This window comes from Malus sylvestris, chromosome 2 (genome assembly GCF_916048215.2).
Source record: "Malus sylvestris chromosome 2, drMalSylv7.2, whole genome shotgun sequence".
In the NCBI taxonomy this organism is placed as follows: domain Eukaryota; kingdom Viridiplantae; phylum Streptophyta; class Magnoliopsida; order Rosales; family Rosaceae; genus Malus; species Malus sylvestris.
In genome coordinates, this window is record NC_062261.1 from 25,744,767 (window position 1) to 25,767,552 (window position 22,786).

The following is a 22,786-nucleotide window of genomic DNA, read 5'->3' on the forward strand; positions in this document are numbered from 1 at the left end:
TTACTTAAAATAAAACGAAAAGCAACAACAATAAGTGGCCCAAGGATAAAGGCGAAGACTGTGACTCTCCAAAAAAGAGAGTTTATGTAGGAGGTTCTGGGTTCGATGCTCCAAGTTGGTAGGCCTGTTTGACTGTAGTCACGAGTAAGGTGAAATTTCCCATACCCTCTCCCGTCTTGAAAGGGATAGATAATCGTAGCTCACCATCAATTATCCCCCTTTCTTCTGAAAAACAAAAAAAACAAAGAAGAGAGTCTCAAAGCATACACTACTGATGCATTCCCACATGGGGGAACAAAATAGCTGAACTGTGTCCCTCTCTCTCTCTCTCTCACGGCATTTGCACCAATCATGCTTCTTTATATATATATATATTCTTTTTTCCTTTTTCTTCTTTTCCTTTTTTATTTATTTACTTAAATTTTGTTTCTAGAGAATCGTACAAACCCACCACCTATGCTTTTATGCACCGCTCACATTCGTTTCTCTTAAATTTTGGAGCTACGTAACCCCTCTATCATGGCAAACCAAATCAACATAGAGAGTGATGCTCAAGAAAACCTTCTCCCCTCCTTCACCTCCACCACCTCCTCCTCTTCCTCCACCTCCTCCTCCTCCTCCACCTCTTCCTCCTCCACGATAACGACAAATTTCAATTCATTGACGGATCATAAAACCACACAAGTTTCTCTAAATTCAGATAATTGTACATCAAAAAAAGGGCAAAGGCCAAACAATGAGAAAGAGCAAGGCAACAAGAAGAAGAGGCAGAGGACTACTAGTGATCACAGTGATGGCAAGCACCCGACGTACCGCGGCGTAAGAATGCGCAGTTGGGGAAAATGGGTGTCGGAAATCCGCGAGCCGAGGAAGAAATCGAGAATATGGTTAGGGACATACCCAACTGCTGAAATGGCAGCCAGGGCTCATGATGTGGCAACTCTAGCCATCAAAGGTGTTTCTGCTTATCTCAATTTCCCTGAATTGGCTCAAGCACTTCCCCAGCCAGACTCCAAGTCTCCAAAGGACATCCAAGCTGCTGCTGCCAAGGCAGCTGCTGCTGCTGCTTCTGCTTCTGAGGATAAGCAGCTTATATGTGAAGCAGAAACTAAAGAAGCGGAGCCCAAGCTCCCTATATCAACAAATTCAACCTTGTCCAATGCTCAAGAATCAAGTAGCACTTGTGCTTCTGGTTCAACAGATTACGATGATGAGAAATTGTTTGACCTACCAGATCTTTTCATGGATGGGAAAGATGGAAGTGATAATTTTTGCAATTATTCTTCTTCAACTTGGCATTTGTGTGCAGCTGACACTGGATTCAGGCTAGGGGACCCATTCTTATGGGAGTATTAGTTAGCCAGTACAGATTAAGGACTGTATTTTTCTCTTTTTTATTTAATTTATTTTTATCAAACATAAATAATTAAGTTTCAAAATTGATCACATTTGATCACTTCATGTTCCAAACATAGGCACCAGGCCAAATTCAGATGAATTAATTGTGTGTTCCTCTAGGATCAATTGTGTTATAGCATATAAAAGTTAGATCAGTTGGTCAAGATAGTGTGAATAAATTAATTGTGTTACGCCAATTGTGCTACTACACAAGTTGGTTAGGTTAGTCGCACAATTGGTTAGGTTAGTTGGCCATGATAGCATGGATGAATTAATTTGTGTGTTAACCCAATCGTGTTATTGCAGATATGAGTTAAGTCAGTTGGTTAAGCAATGTGTTTGCTGGCTTGCATCCAAATCCGAATCCTTATCCATATAAATTATAATAGTTAAAAAATATCGTCTTGGCAAACATAAATATGTTATGATTAGTTACTTTGCTTATAATTGGCCTTGGAAAAGAGAAAAGAGCATAATATTGATTCTTTACCCCAATGTTAGGTTACTATTTGGATGATTGTAAACAAGATTACTATTGGAATGATTACGATTAAGTCACATCAATATTTCTTATAAATTTTTTAATAGTCAAAAGAAGATAAAAAATAATCTGTAAGATAATGAGAGTCAAGAAAATGAGAAAAAAAGGAGAAAAAAATTCCTACTCCTCCAATTTCATGGGGTTCAGAGAAGTTGACCATAAAGTTAGCCACCTTGCTAGATTTAGATACTCCACAGTTTTTAACCTATTTAATGTTAAGTGACTTTAAAAAGCTACTCACCTTCTGAGGTTTATACTTATATTACCCTTCTTTTTCTTTTTTTCTTTCTTTCATTTTTCAATCTCTCTCTCTCTCTCTCTCTCTCTCTTTGTTGGAAAGATACTTGGAGATGAAGTGCATAATGTACTAATGATGTCCTTATAATTACTTTTCCTTTATTATCTTACTTTATGTAATTATTTTTTAAATAAACGATAATATTTACACTAACGGGTGGGGAAACACACTTTATGTAAGTATTGTGTATTAGGATCATTGTCGAAATTTTGTTTTTGCTAAATAGAAAACTACCCATTTTTCAACTAAGTTTACAGGGTCATTTAATGTTCAAATTCAACGATTAGAGAGATGATTTCCTCAATTCTATGTGTATAAAATAATAAGCAAAATTACAAGCGGCCCATAGAATCAGCCATAAAATTTATTGTTACTCACAAACAAATATTTGTTGAGCCAAAAATAATGAATAGTTAAACCATGTACACTAGAAGATTCCATTACAAGTGATAAGCTCAACGTGAGTACTTAATTAGTTTTTTTTTTTTTTAATAACAAATAATAGTGAGCTTAGCCTCACAATGGACTAGTAATAATGTGCTTCAAATTCAATTTTGATGAGAATCGAACTTAAGATCTCTCACTTACGGGTAAAGAAAAATACCACTATACCGTATTACTAAGTGGCAACGTGAGTACTTAAGTTTGCCAGCTATTTTAGGCCTGATAACAATGGGATCAAAGGGTGATTTGCCCACATGAAAGATTTTAAAGCCTATTTCCCATTTTATTAATTGTCAGATGATTTTTCTCAATACACGGGTATATATATACTAAGAGGTTAATAATTTTAGGATAAGTCATACAATGTGCAACCATAATAATTCAAGTATCAAACTCTCGCTAATAGGAATTCAACCTCAAATTTCCCTATGCAAGCACTAAATTATAGTAGTAATTTTTTAACAATCATAAAATTAAGGCTTTTTAGCCAAAATGGTCATGAGATTTGCTTAACTTCTCACTTAGGTTCCTGAGATATGAAATAGATAGAATTGGTCCCTAAGTTTGTCTACAATCAATAATTTTGGTCATTCAGTGAAAAATCTCCATAAAATAAGAATAGAATGACAAAAATACCGTCAAATTTGATCAAATCATTTTGGCCTATTGTTTATTAATTGAGGGTAATTTTGTCATTTTGATCCTTATTTAACATAATTTTTCAACCAATGACCAAAATGATTGATGGTGGACAATTTCAAGGACCTCTTCTATTGGTTTCAAATCTTAGAGACCAAAGTGAGGAATTATGCAAATCTCAAATACCATTTTGACTAAAAAGCCTAAAATTAAAGAGTGTAAACAACCCTATGATTGATGGTGGACAATTTCAATGACCTCTTCTATTGGCTTCAAATCTTAGGGACCAAAGTGAAGAGTTATGCAAATCTCAAAGACCATTTTAACTAAAAAGCCTAAAATTAAAGAGTGTAAACAACCATACTCAAACAAGGTGACACTACCAAGTAACTAAACAAATTGGTGGGTTTAATAAATTTGTGAATATATACATTATGGAATTAAGTAATAAATTATTTTAATTGAAAACCCTAAAAGGGCCCCCAATGATCATTATCTTGTTCATGTTTTTTTTATCTACCATTCATGATTTGCCACAGTGCCTCAATATTGTGTATTGGCCCCACATGTTAAATCTTTGCATACAAGGGCAACTGGCTATTTTAAACAAGACCCAGCAATATCTAATCATTGAGCTCTTATTATTTTTGTCTAAACAAATACTTAAGGACTACCTAAACAGTGAAGCATGAGACAAAAGTGAAGACACAAAATCCCCTCTTTCTCATTTTCTAAAAAATTTCATATGTATCCGCTACGTTAAGTGTTACTTGTTGGAGAATAGAATCTCATTTTGTAAATATAATAAAATAATATACAATTTACATATGAGAGATTTAATTCTTAATTTCATCGAGATTTTTTATGATATATATCTGTAGTGCTGGTGATGATCCTATTAAGCCTAAAAGTTTAGCATTACTTTATAATATGTCTTCGAGTATACATGTGACAGTGCTTCGAGAATACCGAAAAAATATTTCCTCTATTTGAATTTGTTGAGTAATCATGCAATGAGAGTGTTGCGCTAGTAAACATCCATTGTCAGTCTTGATGAGTTTGTATCTACAAAATAATTAAACACCTTTGATCATGGCCAAGGCTTGAAGTGCTAGTAGTTGTCACACCTTTGTACATAATCTTTAACGCCTTGATGCATGGTTGGTCAGTAATAGCCTGTGTTAAGAGCTTTATAAGCGGCATCCAGAGTGATTGCCACAAACGCCTTCGTGGATCAAGCTTAGGACTTTTAGGTCTTCAAGAGGCATTAGATAGTGTGGATGATGCCCAATGAAAGATCTTCGAACGAGCATGCCATTCCACATGTATTAGCATGCTGCCCTTGTTTGGAGCTTTCTCGACTTTAGTCTGTCTACAGAAAGTGTTCCATTGACCAGATAGTCAATGATGGGATCTTGCCAGTTTGTTTGCACTACCTCTGCTGCTGATTTTGCATCTATGCTCAACTTTTCTAGTTATTCAACTTGAATTGAGCGTCTCAGTTGGTGGTTTAGGGCGGAGCCTAAATCTGCCAATGCATCTATGTGAACATTCTCTGCTCGTAGAACCTGTGTGATGGTGTAAGTAGGGAATGCAACAAGCTGTTATCGGACCTTAACACTTTCTTGGGATGTTTCTCCTTGTACTTCATTAAGGCTTGGTTCATGACCATCTGAGAATCAGAATGGATTACAAGCTTCTGAACCGCTAAGTTCTTTGTTAGCAGAAGCCTACTTGTAAGGCTTCGTATTTTGCTTCGTTGCTGGACACTTTGAAGCTTAAAGTGATAGTCTGCTCGAGCGTCGAATGGTCTGAAGTGATAAGGACAAGACCTACTCTTAATCCTTGGTGGTTAGAAGAACCATCGACATACAAACGGTAAAAGTCTCTTACTGGTTTAGCTAGTGCTTCATTATGATGCTCGTATGACCTTGGCACTCATTCGGGCTGAATTATTACGTTCTTCAGATTAGGAGTAAACTCCGTAATGAAGTTCCCTATTTTTTGGCCTTTATCATCGTGTGGGGTCAGTAAACTAAGTCATATTGACTAAGTTCTAGCACACACTTCATTACTCGCCTGAGTTTTCAAGCTCTAACAACTAGTGCCAAAATTAGCTTTTTTTTTTCTTTTTTTTTCTCTGGTATCTGGTTTGTGCATTGATGAGGGCTGTTGAAGTCTAGAATACAAGCAGTTGGGTCCCCAACTCTTATTGCATAACGGCAGACCTCACCGTTGTTTTAGATACTGCCAAGCAGATGAATAAGTCAGGCTTGAATAATAAGGGAGGTGAAATCAGGTATTGCTTTAGATCTTTGAATGCCTTCTCACACTCCTCGTCCCACTTGTTCCTTTGCTCCTTCTTTATAACCTTGAAAAAATATTTTCATTTGTTGACGGATTGCAAGAAGACTTAATTAAGAGCCATTGCTCGTCTGATCAAACATTGGATCTCCATCAAGGTAATTGGAGACTTCATATCCAGAATCGTTTGGATCTGCTTCGAATGTGCTTCGATTTCTCGTTGGGTGACAAGGTATCCCAAGAATATGCCTGAGTAGACTTCGAACGTCCATTTCACGAGGTTGAGCTTCAGCTTATACTCCTTTAAGACCTTAAATGTCTCCGCTAAGTTACCAATATGGTCTGACCGTCGCTTGACTTTCACCATGATGTCATTAATGTAGACCTCCATGGTTACTCCAATATGCTTATTGATCATCATATTTACCAGTAGTTAGTAAGTTGTTCTCACGTTCTTGAAGCCAAAGGGCATAATTTTATAGCAGAAGATGCCTAGCTCAATTACGAATGCAGTCATTTTTTGTCAAGTTCGTAAATAGCAATTTGGTTGTATCATCAGTATGGGTCCAAGAAGCGAAGCAGTTAGTTTCTGAATATTGAGTCCACTAGTAGGTCAACTTGGAAAACCAGATAAAGGTCTTTAGGGCACGCCTTGTTAACGTTGGTGTAGTCCACGCATACTCTCTATTTGCCTTTTTCTTTCTTCATTACCAACATGATGTTGGCCAACCATGTTTAATGCGCCACCTCTTCAATGAATTCGACCTCCGCATCTTTCGAATCACCAATTTGGCAACAAGGTTAACGTACAACTCTTAGCAACTATTTCAGATCCAATGCAAGACATATAAGAGGATGACCATGTGAAAATGTTGTGATTTTTCTGAAAAGAATGTTAAGTTCATCTTTCTTTTTTAGGTGCATTCGTGTGCTAATTCTAGCGGTCTTCTCCGGAGTATTGGGATCAAGAATGATGTACTTGGCGTCTTCTTCTGGCTATTAGCTGGCCTCATCTGCCAATGTATTGACTTGGACACCACCTTCATGGTTCACCTGCTATAATTGTTATTGGTCAGAGGTTGAACTGTCCTTCTGCAACTTAGCCGCTATATCCTGGGTAAAAGACTTCTTCTTTAACTCCTTAAGAACTTGCACGGTGCATCGTCATGATGTGGCTTGGTCTAACTTGATTTCTCAAACTCCTTATCCTGGGATGCATAATCAAATCTTTTGGTACTTGACAAATGTCACAACTTCAATCTTCACGAGTTTGGGTCGACCTAAAGTCTAATTATGGGGAGATAGGTCACTGACGATCATAAAGATCTATGGGGAGACAATTGGATAACTGCATACATCGAGTACCATTATGCCGACGACAATTGAGGTAAAGCCGCTGAATCTAGTCAGTTTACTCCCTCAATGTCTTTCTCCATAAAGCCGATGATCAGTCGATGTACAACGTTAGCAGCTTGAACTTAGAAACTGATCTCGCCTACTAGATCTTCCTCTCCTTGGAACTACTAGTGGCCCCTAAGTCTCATATCCGACAAAGATGCCATTGATCCAAATTCATTTGGCAGGGGGTTCGGCATTAGCTTTTGCATCACGCGTGGGATGTGTTGTTGTCTTGTCGAGGCACTTGTTGCACTTGCCCTCATTCACAAACTTTTCAAGGTATTCATTTCATTCGAAGCAGCTGTTTTTTATTTTATTTATTTATTTTATTTTTTGTAGAATCGAACTACAATGGAAAGCGCATTACTTCGTGTGGTCCAACTTGAAAGTGTCACCTTTCGAGGGTAGCAGTAGTTTGAACCATGGTTCATCTTTGAAGTCGCGATAAATCGAGACTAAGAACTTGGTTATCTTCTTAGCAGCCTTCTTTTACTAGGGAACAATCATTGCACTTATTTCTTGGCTTGTTCTTGTTGTTGGACTACTTATCGTTTGTCTTCTTCTAAATTGCCTCTCAATCCTTCCGAGGTTGCTCACATGTCTTTTGGGTTCGCTGGACTTCACCCTATGCTTCATGTTTTTCTTCTAAAGCATAAGAATTCATCAAGGTCCATGGGGTGCTGGGCAGGGAGTCATTTCCTAAATAGTTCATTTGTTATCTTGTCATCACATCCGACATCAATCTTATCTTTTTCCACCTTGAACCTCTTCACATAGCTAAATAACGTCTATTTCAGGTGCATCTTGATGTTGAACAGGTGGTCAGACTTTTTCTTGATTGAGCGATAGGACACATATTCCATGATGAAAAACAAGGAAAGCTCATTAAAGTTTCAAATTGACCACTGTGACAAGGTATGGAACCAGTCTCGCACCTCGCGTTGTAGGGTTATAGCAGAAATTTTGGACATGAGCGCGTCATTGTTCCTATATAAGATCATGGTGCTACAGTAGTGTTTGTGGTGTCTCTTTGGATCTTAGTCTTCATTTAAGAAGGTAAGGTGATGCACAGTGAACTTGCGAGTTGCATCCATATGCTCGATCTCATATATGAAAAGTGACATGCTCATGTCGATAACACCCTTCCAGAGTGCCTCGTCAATAGTCTCCATGCGTTGGAAGTCACGCAGTTGTGTAGATAAGAGTCTTTCTACTTCCTCCTAGAGTTGCCTCTGTTGGGGTAGTGGTGCCTCCGGCTACCCCCAACAATAGTCTACATGTCTGTGTTACTATTCCTCGTAGTCTACTTGTTTGTGTGGTGACTGGAGTGCCCACGTCGTTCCTTTCTGTCTGGCGAACAAAGTGAGATGCTCGTGTTTACGTTTGGCATTGACTGCCAGTCAATTTTGAGCTGGAACCTTCTTGCGTTTTTTCCCGTTCCTTGTGTTGCATGCTCTGGTATGAAGCGGCATGAACTCCCTATGAGCCGAGTTGTGAGTGGACACTACGCTTAGAACTAGGTCTTGAGTGTTTGTCAGAATGTGGACTCAACCGTTAATATATGCACGCTTGTGGGCCAAGTCAAAAGAGAACGCTTATTTGCTCGTTAAGGGAAAAAAAGATTCTGGCCCGATGGCCAAGGCAGAGGTATACATTGCCTAAATGCTTGATTTGTGGCCTGTTGAATGGCTGCTTGTATGGATGTCGTTGGAAAGAAACAACATCATCTACCCTCATTCTACATTGAGACACCTCGTAAGGAGTGCACTATATCTCGATGTGCTATAAGAGTTGACTCACCAAGGTTGTCTACTATGCAAGGGCATTCGTCAATCTTGCGACCTTCTGAGATAGGTGTAGATCACCATTCGAGGTGGAAGAGCTCAGTTAGTATACATCTCCATTAGTGGTGGAAGTATAATGGACATTGAGTGAGCAATTTAAGTTGGGATGGGTCAAATCTGTAGAACAATGAGGTGGAAAAAGTCCCGGTTCAATCGTTTGTAAGCCAGATCTGAAAGCGTAGCTGGTTCAGAGAGCGGGCTGAGTTGGGTATCACCTTGTTTGAGCTTCTTGGCTGGGCGCCAACCGTCTAGCTTGTTAGTCTTAGGCTTGGGAAGGCTAAGCCTACTAGGCTCAGGCCTGCCCTTAGGTTAGAATTGATGGGTAGTGCGCATAAGCTTACGGGGCTCATGTTGTTATCCGCACCTGCGTCTCCTGCCATGTTAAGGTCTTCATTCTCTGGTTCATGTCCAGGTTTGTAGGGCGTATTGTTCGTCGTGGTTTTAGAATTTTCAGCCATGTTCTCTTTTCTCCAAGGAACAAGCAAATAATTTTATCAACAAATTTAGAGACTAGAAGCATGTGAGAAAATCAAAGAGGGGAAATCAAGAAAAGGATTGCAAGAGCCTTCAACTATAATTAAATCAAGCTCTTAATGAATGCACAAATTTGTTGTAGAAAAAATTTGTCGTCTTCAGTCTTGACGAATTTGTACCTAGAAAACAATTAAACATCTTTGATCAAAGGCAAAGCCACGAGCCCAAAGAGTGGATGAGTGAGGTTTGGTTAATGGATCTCCGATCTCAAAGTCAATTCTTTGAAAAGAAAGAGAGGTTAGGGCTTAATTGCATAGCAAAAGATTACCAGAATTTGGTATAGAATGGACTATTTGTAAGGAGATAGTCGGCCACATGTGTAGGGTTGTGATGCCATGTGTTGACGTCCAGTTAGCGAAGATGTGTCATATGTTAGAAGAAGTAGGAAAGAATTATTATTAAGTTAATAATATCTTAGAATTATCTTGTGGAATTCTTGAGTGGATTGGTTTGTCATTCTTTACTTGATTGAGTTGATTTTCAGTAAGTAATAAGGTACAAAGAAAAGGATTTAGTCATTAATCTTATCTTAATAACTTTTGACTTTTGCCACTTAGTACTACGGTCTAGTAGTCCTCTTAGTATAGATAATATCGTTTGTTCTAAAATATAAAATAAAAAAAACCTTTTGACTTTTCTCCTTGCCATGGATAAGGAAGCTTGAATAGATTACAACCAGTAACTTAGGTCTTCAAGACGGTTAAACTACACGTGGAATAAATGTGGGATTCGCAAATTTAAGGAGGACATCTCCGTCATTTGCAGATAAAGTCCACATGTAAGCTCCTTAAATTTTTTATTTATCTTTTACTCCACAACCTTTTGATTACAAAAGATCGATGATTGGATTTGTAGAAATTCATGTTAGGACAAAGTCTTGGTAGCACCGGCTTAAAAGTGGGATAGCTATCATGTTGATGGTTCGTTTGTCATTAGAATTAAAGACATTAATAAGTAATTGGTGTCTGTATAATCACTAACATATTAAGATTATAGGTGATTTTATTGATCGTCAAATAATTGTCCTTCACCTGCAAAATAAGAGCCAAAATAAGAGCCTAACGAGAAAACATTAGTGCATACTACAAAATACAAAATGAAGAGAGTTGTGTTTCAAGGTTGAGAAACCTCGCACATTTTTTACAATAAAACCCTTGGAATGCAACTCTCTTCATTTTGCATATCTTTGAACATTTTTTTTTAACATTGATGATTGTGAATTTTATTTATTTTGAACTCCCTTAAAAATATTATTCATGAGGGTTTGTATAGTTTTAAAAATTCAAACGATGTACCTATCCTCAGCGTAGAGGATGTGATTACGAGCATTTGCATATTAATTACTACAATTTTTTTAATGTGTTTGGTATTTCCAAATTATTTGATATTTTTATTTTTAATGTGCTTTCTAATTTTTTAATCTCACTCTTTGAGTATAATATACTATAAAAATAAATAAATAAAACTTAATTTTTTAAAGTTTATATGGAATAATAATTAATAAACAATATTACTTATCCACCGTATCTAGTGTATTTTTTTTAATAGTTTGAAAAAATTAAAACCATCAAAATATATTTTTTCTTGTTGTGTTGAAACAGGTTACTCGTGTGTCATTCTCGTGTAAACCTGTTAAGGACCCGTTATTATCGGGTTCTAATTGTGTGACCCAATAACGACCCAATTAACTATCGTGTTGACTTGAAACCCCTTTTTTGTGTCGTTTACGTATCGTGTTAACGGGTCGTGTAAGCAGATTGCCAGGTCTAGAAAAACTGGATGAACTAGACCATCGACTGCATATTTAGTTTTTGGAAACTACAAAACCGATAAGGTAGCGAAACTTCATAACATCTATTGCAAATGAATAAGTTTGTCTATAATTAATCTCAAGGCGTTGAGAAAGACCTTGCGTCATGATGCGTGCCTTATATCACCCTATTTCATTCTTCTCATTACGCTTCCTTGAGAAAATCCATTTGTAGGTAACTGAATATCATCAACGGAACGAGGTTCAATACCATCGCTCAACATGATATAAGTAGCTACTGCATATACGAATGCGTTGTCGACTATCATTTCATTCTGATTCCAAAGTACATTCAAGTTAGCATAATGGACCCAAATCTCTCAATTCTCGAGAGATGGATTCATCTTTTATAGATTCTTTCATAATCTAGAATAACCTCATGGGTTGGAATCGATAAGTTACCGATGGGAGGATTCGGTTATTCTGTTCTTTTATCTTTTGGGGTTGTGAATCTTTCGAACCAAAGAGTCTACCATGCTTCTGGTTAAGAGTAGATGATTGGTTATCTCCCAATGTACCAGGCCATCCCACAGTTGCGGCCAACCATTCTTTAGGGACTACTCGTCCTTTGGGCACGATGTTTCGACATACGTAAGGCACATCTATCTTTGTAGGCATGTTTGCAGCTGGTGTGTGTGATCTCGTTACTTTTGCTAGATAAGTAAAAACATCTGGCATGCTTTGAGCAATGCTCTGAAGATCTCGAACGTATCACACTGCAATTTCAGATTATGCGGTGCATAGATCTAAATGAGACATAGTAGGGTTCGTTCACAACAATTCACTGTTCTTTAGGAACATTGACGTTCTTATCTTCTCCAGCTGGAAGATTGTCCCATCAAAGTGACAATCCGCAAAATGAGTGGTAAAGAGATCGTCAGTTAAGGGTTCTAAATAGTGAATCAAAGCAACATAGATTCTCATTCTTCTCCGATGACCCATTTTGGTACGTAGTAGCGGCGCTATTAGCACATAAACTGTACACCTAAACACTCATAAATGCAAGACATTAGACTCTTATTCTGTAACCAACTATAATGGTGTATAGAATTGGGTGGACAACGCGTCTCATGATTTGGCTTTGCATATGTATATAATTTACGTACTCTGGCATTGTGTCCGAGGATGACAATGAATAATTAGGAACATGAAGAATCTAATTTCTTTGTTGGACCTAAAAAAAAAAAATAAAAGTAACATGAGGGGACAAGGAAAAAGACAGTGATTACCCATGACATGAAGAATCTAACGATATTTAAGAGACAGATTAATTATTTCACTAATTAGTTAACCACAAAATCATCAACCAATTGGTTTATGGATATTCACACGTACATTTTTATCTTTTACAAATATTTATTAATTTTGTTGTTATTGCTCTTTTTCAATTTATTGGATTCATGAACTACAAATTAAAAAAATATGTAAAAGTAAAAATATGCTTGTGGATCAGACTACCCTATATATATAGTACGTTTACAAAGAGAAAGGAATCAATCTCATTTCTTTGTTTTGTTGATCAAAAGTTGGAATGAGATGCATAGAATGCTTTTGCTGAATTAATGAGTAGACACTTGTATGCTTTTGATGCATGCATGCTTTCCTCTTTTGTAATGGAGAGATCTAGACTCTGGAGAGAGTAAAAGCTCATCGATTGTACATAAAAGGAATGATGGTGGATGTCACTTCCCCATGTGTGTTATGATATGCATGGGTGCGTGGCATGTTGTGCTCATAAGTAATAAGAAATAACTTCTCTCTATGTTGTAAAACTATACAACGAGCCAATTATAATATAATATGAATAAGATTTTAATATGAATTGTTCGGACTGTTCAATTTAGGGATGAAGATTTATTTTGGTAATTACTATTTATTAAAGGTAATTACTGTTCATTTAGAGAGATCCATTTTGGCAGTTATTAATTATTAAAGGCAATTATTGTTCACTTAGAGGAACTTTTATCTACAATAAGGAGGTAGGAGAGTAGGCTAAGCTATACAATGGGCTAGCAATAATGTGGTTTAAATTTGTCTTTAGCGAGAATCGAATATAAAACCTCACACTTACAAATAAAAAGAAATATCACTTAAATTGTATTACTAAGTGGCGGTGACATGTTAGATTGTGTCACAAGTGACGTCTAAGAAATGTATTGTCTTTACATTTGAATTTGAAATCAATTGTTGAGCTTAAAACATTGAAAATTTAAATTTTTTTGTTTTATAAAAATAATAATTCTAAGAATGAATGACCATAGATTCTTGGTATTAGGTGAAGGAGAGAGAGACTAAGAACGTGTTAATAGCACTGATTCACGAAACATAAAGGATTTCTAAGCACTTATTGGTGTGAAATCATCATACAACCCCACATGCAAAACTTTTTTTGTTTTAGCCAAGAAAATGAAAGGTATCTTTTATGAAACGTGAGCAAACCAAATTAGATAAATTTAATGCAATTTTAGATAGCTAATGTGGTTGATGATAGTGTTTGACGAATTTGTTTTAACCTTAAATAATATACTTTTTTTTTAACAAATGATATTATCTACAGGGAAAGAGTGTGAATTTAGCCTTACAATGAGTTAATTCGCATTTGACAAGAATCGAATCTAAGACTTCTCACTTAACAATAAAGAGAAATACCACTAAACATAGTACTAAGTAACAACTTTAAACGATACACTTTTGTTTTAGATCAATTAGAACTTACAATATTAAAAATACATTATATTTATCCTAATTAATAAAAATTCATTATATGGTTTAGCTAGAATCTCTTACCTGTTAGTGTAAATATCTCGTTATATTAAGCAAGAGGTCAACATATAGCAACTCCTTTCTCAATTTTTTAAATATTTTAAAATAGGTTAACCCAACTTCAAACTCTATTACTGTTTTTTCGTTTTATAATAATGTGGACCATCGATATGATGGAGTATTGGGGTCGATAGAAAATCTCATTGACTGAAGGCTGATTGCATTTGTCGTGTCATTCGTGAAGAATTGTAAAGGGATGAGGATCCCATCCGGATCCAAATGATAGGGATCTTAGGGATCTTCACATTTTAACCGTTTATCGTATATCGTACGATCAGAAATAATTTGAATTTTATTATTTAAAATTAAACATAAATAGTATCTGACGAAAACTAACCGCACAATATACGACGAACGGTTAGGATGTGAGGATCCCTAGGATCCCCACCATTTGGATCCGGATGGGATCCTCATCCATTGTAAAGGTTCTGAATTGTTGAAACGTGGTGGGTAGCAGATCAGGTAAGCCAATTAGTGTCTAATTCAACTAAATGTTGGTCGTGAGATTGAGGAGACAATATTGGACTAAATTGCGTATTGGGCCATACAAAAACGTATGTCAAAAGCATGTGTCCTCGGACCTTAATCATATATATTAAAAACTTGGCTATTTTGGATGACAGATTAAGATAAGTGAGTATAGAATGAATCACAAAATGTTAGATACGAACGACTAAAAATGCACTATATGAGCATTACAAGCAAATTCCTACTTGGAATGAGTGATTTACAAACTCCTCATATTCCAGTGGCGTCATAAAATTGGAAATTTGAAACCCACATGTATGCTGCATCATCAGACTAAGACTTTTTGACAAAATTAAAAGCAAGAACTAATAGCTTACGTTTTGTTAAATCAAGGACCTCAATTAATAGATTTTAGATTCAAAATCTAAACTAGAGCAAAGTTTATGGACTAATTCTCTAAATTCTCAATGCCACAAAGAGGCTTGAGAGGAAGGTTTGCGAGCGTGCTTAAGACCTACTTCAATGGTTGGGTTAAAGTTCATAATTTGAGTTTTAAACAAGCCCCCCCCCCCTGCCCGCCCGCCCGCCCGCGGGAGCCCAAGCACAAAGCTCGCCTGTGTAGGAGACACCAATTTAGTCAGCAAGGGTCTACGGTGAACAGCTGCCTAAAAGAAAAACCGACTAGAAGTCCAAGGACCTGGTACAAAGGCCAAGTAGAAGGTCGTTTTCCTCCATATGGTCAAGCAAAGAACAGATCTTTTCAGCTAGCAAGGCAAAGAAAGGGTAAAAAGCCAGTTTTGTGCCTATAGTCTTTCATTTCTCTGGTAACAATCTGATCTCCAGTCAGTGGTAGTAAAGGAAGGCTTTCTGTCTGATCAGCGTGGGCAAGCAAGTAGGTAATATTCGTACAGGTTTATCATATGAAACCATAGAAGGAATTCAATCACTACTAATTGGTATCTTTATTTATGCATTAATGACGATAGATGCATTCGCCATAGTCATACAATTCTTCATTTTTTTTTCCTTTATATCCCCCTGTGCATTTGTGCTTAAGGATATGGTAGGTTGTGTATTTTTTCATGTTCTTTCATGCGGTGCATATATGTAAAATGAGGTAATTTAGTGATTTGAATTTTTCATTATTTATCAAAATTTAATATTTTTAGGTTAAAATGTTTATTTTAATTTTAATAATCTACATAAAATTTTATTTAAAAAAAATTACCAAAAAAGGCCAAATATCATTAAAGGATAAAAACTGTTTCTAAGCTAAAATCTAAATTTTCTGAACTAAAAATTTAGGTTTTAATCCCAACCACAAGAGTTGGTCTAAGTGACCTCATACATAAAAAAGTGGGGACTAATTTAGAACTCTTTTACCCACACATCAATCACTTCAAGCCCACGCAACTAGACTCGGCTTTTGAGAAGAGTTTCTAATTTGTTCTCAATTGACAAATATTAAAATGCAAGAGCAGGATAGGTAAAATTAGAAAAGTCGGATGTTATATACTGTTTTGTGCAATGTGTTGGATCCAAATCTATCAAACAATAGACGGAAAATTATGCAGTGCAACACATATCAACAAACACCTAAGAGAATTTCACATAAACAATTTAGCCATCTGTACAAGCAGTCAAACGTAATGCGATCGTAGCAGATTGTTTTGAGGATACGTACAATACAGCAATAGTCTAAATGGCAGCATCTTAACTTCCAACGCCAATCTATGACAACGACCGAGTGCATATACGATACCCTGAAATTCCAAAAATTAGATTCAGTACGTTTATAAATAACATGCTGCAGGCGGAAATCCCGCAAAAAATCCAGTTCATAACCAAACAGCAGTCCAGCATCTCTAGATCAGTCTTTTAAAGCATCATATACTATCATTGACGATGCGCCACACAAAGTGTTTTCCTTTGGAGAGTACATTTCCATGAGCAACTTGAAACAGGTAGCGGAACAGACTTATCAATGAACTTTTAAAACCCGACTGGCAAAAATATGTTTTTATAGAAATACTAATATAATAAGTCGTCGACTGCTACACAGTTTAGTGGGAGAACAGTTTGAACAATCCCAGCATTACTTCACTCATACTGGAGAACAATAAAATCCTTTTACTAGTCTAGATTTACCTCTGCAAAGTTGCTAACTGCTGGAGCTGCCGAGATCAAAGTCCATCGTATAATCATATTCGATAGTTGGAATTACAGAGGCAACAAATTTCAAGAATAAGAATAGGTACCTACAACACAGAAATTTACAATGATAAGAATGTTGTCCATTAACTATTCAAGGTACTGGTCCAGTAAAACATGGCATAAGCGTTACTGTACGATGCATATCTGACAACTAATAGGTGGGAATATCCCAACTGGAACATGACATGTAAGGAAACTTATAAAGGTCGTACCCAGTGCACAAGGCTCCCGCTTTACGCAAGGTCTGGGAGAGGTGAATGTCGGCTAGCCTTACCCCCATTTATGGAGAGGCTGCTCCCAAGTCTCGAACCCGAGACCTACCGCTCATGGGCGAAGGCACATGTAAGGAAACTTATAATAGAGAAAAAGATTCCTCCATCAATTAATGTCTCAAAAAATTGATAATTTAGATTAAAACATCGTCAATTGATAAGCCACGTCCCTAGTGATTCAGCTACATCCCAGCATCAATACAGTCAAGGTTTGCAAATGGCTCAAAACACGCACTAGTGAACACGTGTTCATTGACATATTCACGTAACATGGAGGAAAACTCCAAGATTGATGATGCACTACTATAAGACATTTTTATTGGGAAATTAAAATTGCAACTATCCAACAAGCTCAATTTAGCCCTGGGTGATAACCTAATTAAATAAAATCATCATATGATAACAATTAGCCTAAGAGTGTATAAATGCATACAAAATGGGTGAGGCAAGAGAGAAAAGTACTTATCAACTTCTGGTTCCACTCCACGTGACATTAGCACATCAATAATTTTTTTCATCACAGCCCCATGTCGGCATGGATGTACAGATGCATGCTTTCCAGACAAGTGGGGATGATCCTCAATAGTTACCTGTGTCCAAATAATCAACCGTCAAACACAATCATCCGAAGTTTTTCCTTTTCTTCTCACAATTACAATTTACACATAGAAAACTTCTCTGCCTTGAAAGAAGTACAAGAAATAAAAACTAAAACAAGAAAGAAAAACACAACAATCTGGATGAAGCCTTCATCACTTTCCGGAGTTCGAATGGACTATCTAGGGAAGTTGAGGATTAAATAACAAATTCATAGCCTCAAAAATGTAACTTCAATAAATCATGGCTTTACAAGCATAATCAACAAACATTGTGCCTTGTGATGTGAGGTACCACCCCCTCTTGATGTGGCCTCTTCAAGGCACGGTTTCACATTAATGACAATCAAAATAGAGTCAAGTAGAGACGACAAAGAACCATGAAATATACTCCACCCCCTCTCCACCTTTTGAATTTATGTATAGGTATAACTGTATATCCATGAACAAATAATTTGGAATCCATGGAAGACAGATTCTAATTCTACAAGCAAGGAATAATCTGATTCCGAGACATCAACTCACAGTTTTGCGTGCATGATCTTGACTGACATCTTCAAGTACGAGCTCTGCTTGTAAAAGCATCCTTGACTAAGAACATTACAAAGGAGTAATCAGTCCTACAAGTCTATATCAATGAAAATTAAATTTCAGAGAACAAACAACCAGACAAATTCAGATTCCCACACAAATATAAAATGAACTAAGTCTTAAAAACCTGTAACCATAAAAATAAAATAAAAATAAAAATAAAAAATCATCGTACATTTTAACAAGCAATAAGCCAGATCCCAAGGTGAAGGTATGCCCAGGATTGGGGAAACATACAGAATCAGTTACCTCAACACAGCTAGAACAGAAACAAGCCACTGGAACTTTTTTAACATTCATTATTTACTTCTTATCTTTATCTTCTTAGGATGAACTGGATCTTCTTTAATTATTTAAATCTCAACTGTACTAAAAGAGATACCAAGCCTAACCCTATTGATCACCAAGAGCCATAGAAAACAAGGAGAGGAATGAGTTTCTTGCAAAACATGTATATATTATTTACCCACATTTAAAAGCAATATATCCCTTATGGTGTGAGCAAGCAAAAAGGTGAATACAAACCAAAGTGAGCCCATAAAGTTAATATGGGCGTAACTGGCTTTTATGCATCCTTTACTACTCAAGCTTGATGTTGGCTTAGGGACACTCCAGCTAGGCTATCAGCTCATTTAGTTGGCAATTTTGTCTCTCTTCTGGAACAACGTGGTCTCCAACAACTACATTTGCTATATCTGCACTATTTTGCAATATCTACCACTGTTCTTTTTCTTAATTTCCCAGTGGTCTTCTTGACCACTTGTTTTTCTCTTTGTTGTTTTATTGTCATTTTCAATAACATAGTCTCTTTCTCAAACAAAACATAAAAATAAAACAAAAATTCAGGCACATGATCATAGAAAACAGCACTCTGTGTTTATTACATTGGAGTATGTGTTTGGCTCTATAAGTCAAGCTAGGAACCACCATCTGAAATTAAACGTTTTTGTTTCTTGTGAATTGGGTGACTGCTGTTTCTTGAGATGATTGTTCTCCCTTAGTTGTCCCTTAATGTTAGTTGGATGCCAACAATTTTTGTATATTTGGTGATAGCTTATTCACCCCTATTGTAATTTCGACCTCTTTCAGAAGTCTTTCTTATTCACTTATTTTCATAAGCTCAAAATTCAGGCTCCAGCTTGATAAATTGGGATGGAGAATATTCTGAACATGCAAAACTTTAATTGCCTCAAGTTGAATACCAATGACATAAATTCTTGACAATCATAGAACCATTCAGAAAAAATAATTGCTAGTTACTGAAACTAACCTCATCATACCCAGTAAGCCACACTCGAGGAGTCTGGTAATATTTATCATATCTGTAAGTGAGCAACATAAATAAAGTCATTGATGCCAACTTTAAATAAACTACACAGACCAACAAACTGAAGTGATCTTAAATTGCCTTATAATTTAACTATCCTGAAAGCCATACTTCATTATCATAGAATTTGAAATGAAAAACAACTGTTTCTCCAAAAAGAAATCTGCTACTAAGTTTAAAATAAGGAAAATGTTGGGCCTGGTAAAAAGTTAAAAGAGAACAACAATCTTACGTGATGCTGACATCATATGTTCGGGTTCGTAAAATATTGTCATCGTCAGGTTCATGAGCAATAAGATATGTTCCCTGCAATATAACCCCCATACATGATATACTAAATCGATGGAGCATCATTTTCGTGGTCTATACACATCATAGCAATGAGGGTTTAAAGAGATAAGAACTATCTTTTCACACCAACTAAACACTTACAGGATCAATCTCAATGTTGTCAGCTTCTTCAAAGTCAGCCATGTCCGGAATATCATCTTCATCTTCCACTCCAACATGCGAGGGGACCGATTTCACATCCCTATTCTTGCTGATTTCTAAACTTTCAATGGAGGGTAAGTTTTCCACCTCACCACTTGTATCTTAAAAAGACAAGAAACAGTCTGAGTAAACGGTTCTGCGAAATTATTGATGTTCACTTTTAACGGAAGTAACCTACCCTTTGGCTTCCCATGGGTTGCCAACCAGCCATCATTATCTTCATTATCAAGAAGAACTTCCATACCAGCAGCTTCATACTCCTCTTCCAAATATGCAGCCCTTCGTAAGCACGGCACTGAATAAAAATAAACAAATTATCCAAAAAGGTACGGGGAACAAGTAATAGCAGCAGTTTCATAGAGCTTAGATGTGAAGCACAAAAAGAGGCAAGTGTCTTCACACATGCACAAATTGAGAGCAGCACACGAGCGGACACACAATAATGGGCAGTTAGGCCATATGATTCTTAACTCAGTGAAGATTATGAAAACTAATTGGCTTGCTTGAGCTAAGTTTTTAACTTTTTGGAAGACAAAAATTTCCCTTCTTTGGTTTTCTTTCATTTACAAAAACCGTGTAGAGGACCGCTAGATAGGTGACTGTTAATGGTCAACTACGATCAATGCTATATAGGTGACTGTTAATGGTCCATTATGATCAATGATTAAAACGAAAAGGAAAAGAGGGAAAAAGCACACACTATCTTTACCTCTTATGTTTGAACATTATATTCAATGCACGAAAAGGATTGTAAATATATAGCGCAATTTGATGTCACTGTACCATTTCTAGTAATCAAATACTGTTTCTCCGATGGTAAGTACGCCTTCCTCTTGCTCGGCTCGCCAGATTCCCTAACACAACACGAATCGAACACAAAATCCAAACCGGAAAGTAAGATAACAACTTAAAACCTTGTTTTCGAAACAAGAACAAAATGCGAAGAAAAAAACACCAACAAAAAAAATAGAATGAAATTAACAAGAATTATAGACAGAATTTATCATCTTTCTGTAACTTCATCTGATTAAACAATGAATCAAACCTCGAATTTCAGAGAATTTGAGAGAAATAATAAATAAAAAAATGGAAATTGAAAATAAAATTTAAAAAAAAATTGAGAGAAAAAAAAAGGGAATTTGGATACCAGGACCAGGTGGGGCACTTAGAGACGAGGTTATCGCCAGCTGTGACGAACTCGGAGACGCTGAGAACGCCTTTTTCTTTGAAGGCGGAGACGGTGCGGGGACCTGTGATTTTCTCCACCGTTCCTTTGAACGCCTCGTGCAGCTTCTGTGACAGAACCATCTCCGCCCCCTTTTTACTTTCTTTTTCTCTTTTTTCCCTTGGAAAATAATCGAACTCGCTGCTTTGCTCAAGCTTCAGCGTTCGGCGTCCGGCAACAGAGGGAGAGGGAGAGGGAGAGGGAGAGTATTGGGGGAGAAGAAGGAGAAGAGATTGCGTGCGTGGTTGTGCCGTCTATTCGTGCGTGGGAAGTATTTACGACACCGTATATATAGGGGTAGTTTGGGAGTGCGGTGGTTAAAAAAAAAGCATCTATGAAAAAAAGTTGTGAGGGTTTTAGGTGTTTGTTAAACTAAAATAAAATGGCTTATTTTGGAAGCTGCTGTGAGAATAAGCTGAAATCAAAAGAAAAAGCTGAAGCTGCTATTTGCAGCTTTGGAAAACTGGCTTTTTTTCAAAGCACACGGAGATACAGTGCTTCTTTAATGAAAAGACTCACTATCAGACTACTTTTTTTTTCCAAAAGCACTTTTACAAAAAAGTTTACCAAACACTCTACTGATTTATTTCACAGCCGCTTATTCTCACAGCAGTTTTTTTTCAAAGCACAGCAATACCAAACCAGCCCATAATAGAATGGAAGGGATTTCCTCTATTTATATTTTTCTAATTTTAAATTCTGAATCAATACCATCAATTATGCATGTATTCATTTTTTTGAGTACCGCATGTTATTTTTTATACAAACGATTATTGATATATACGCTAATTTGACTTTGCTCGTAACTCAAAAATCATCATTTTATTGTCTGAAACTCAAAGTTCGTTCCACTTTATTCTTGGAAACTCGATTTTGATCTCATTGTGCTCTCCGAAACTTGAAAGCCATTTATATAAAACTCAAAATTCGCTTCATATTACTTTAGATTTGTTAACTTCTTATATAAGTTTAATTTGAATGCGGCAGGCTAATCGATTTCTTTTTTATTTTTTTTATCTCTTCAATTTCTTTTAAATTTAATATTATTTTATTGTTAAATGTTAACGCGTAATGAAGATTTATTATCAAATCTATTGCACATGTGACATAGTATTATTGTGTGTTTGCTCTCATAGATGTTTCAGGAAGGGACCTATAAGTTGCAAGGAGGAGAGAGAATTCATAAGTCAAAGTGGAATGACGAATTTTGAGTTTCAAAAAGTAAAATTATGACTTTTGAGTTACAGAAAGTAAAGTGAAATCAAAATAAAGTTAAGCTTATTCCTAACTAACTGAGCTACTAATCTCTTGCCATGGAGGGATTTTCCAAAGCAAGTGATGTAAGAGACGAGAGATTTTAACCCACCAAACCCTCGCTTATAGTTACTTGAGTTACAAGTGTCTTATATAGATCAGATATAGGTTACAAGTACAATGTAATGACGAGAAATATGAATAAACGAAAAACGTAAATTTAACTGCCAGGAGAAGAATTTAAAGAAAGCAACGTATGAGTAACATAGATATGATCTTTTGTCTTGCCATTTTCACAGAGTTTCTAACATGCC

General features: G+C 36.4%; 2 protein-coding genes across 2 annotated transcripts; one reads left to right on the plus strand and one right to left on the minus strand.

Moving 5' to 3' along the window:
- The first annotated feature begins 297 nt into the window (after positions 1–297).
- LOC126634464 (ethylene-responsive transcription factor ERF034-like) lies at positions 298–1,470 on the plus strand. Its single transcript, XM_050304995.1, has one exon. The coding sequence runs from the start codon at positions 520–522 to the stop codon at positions 1,354–1,356; it is 837 nt and encodes a 278-aa protein (XP_050160952.1). The 5' UTR covers positions 298–519; the 3' UTR covers positions 1,357–1,470.
- A 14,523-nt stretch (positions 1,471–15,993) lies between these two features.
- LOC126634455 (autophagy-related protein 3) lies at positions 15,994–21,494 on the minus strand. Its single transcript, XM_050304985.1, has 10 exons — positions 21,141–21,494; positions 20,777–20,847; positions 20,172–20,288; positions 19,934–20,094; positions 19,734–19,807; positions 19,445–19,496; positions 18,109–18,174; positions 17,450–17,577; positions 16,650–16,759; positions 15,994–16,264 (listed from the first exon to the last, which is right to left on the minus strand). The coding sequence occupies exons 1-9, from the start codon at positions 21,299–21,301 to the stop codon at positions 16,663–16,665; spliced, it is 927 nt and encodes a 308-aa protein (XP_050160942.1). The 5' UTR covers positions 21,302–21,494; the 3' UTR covers positions 15,994–16,264; positions 16,650–16,662.
- Positions 21,495–22,786: the final 1,292 nt, after the last annotated feature.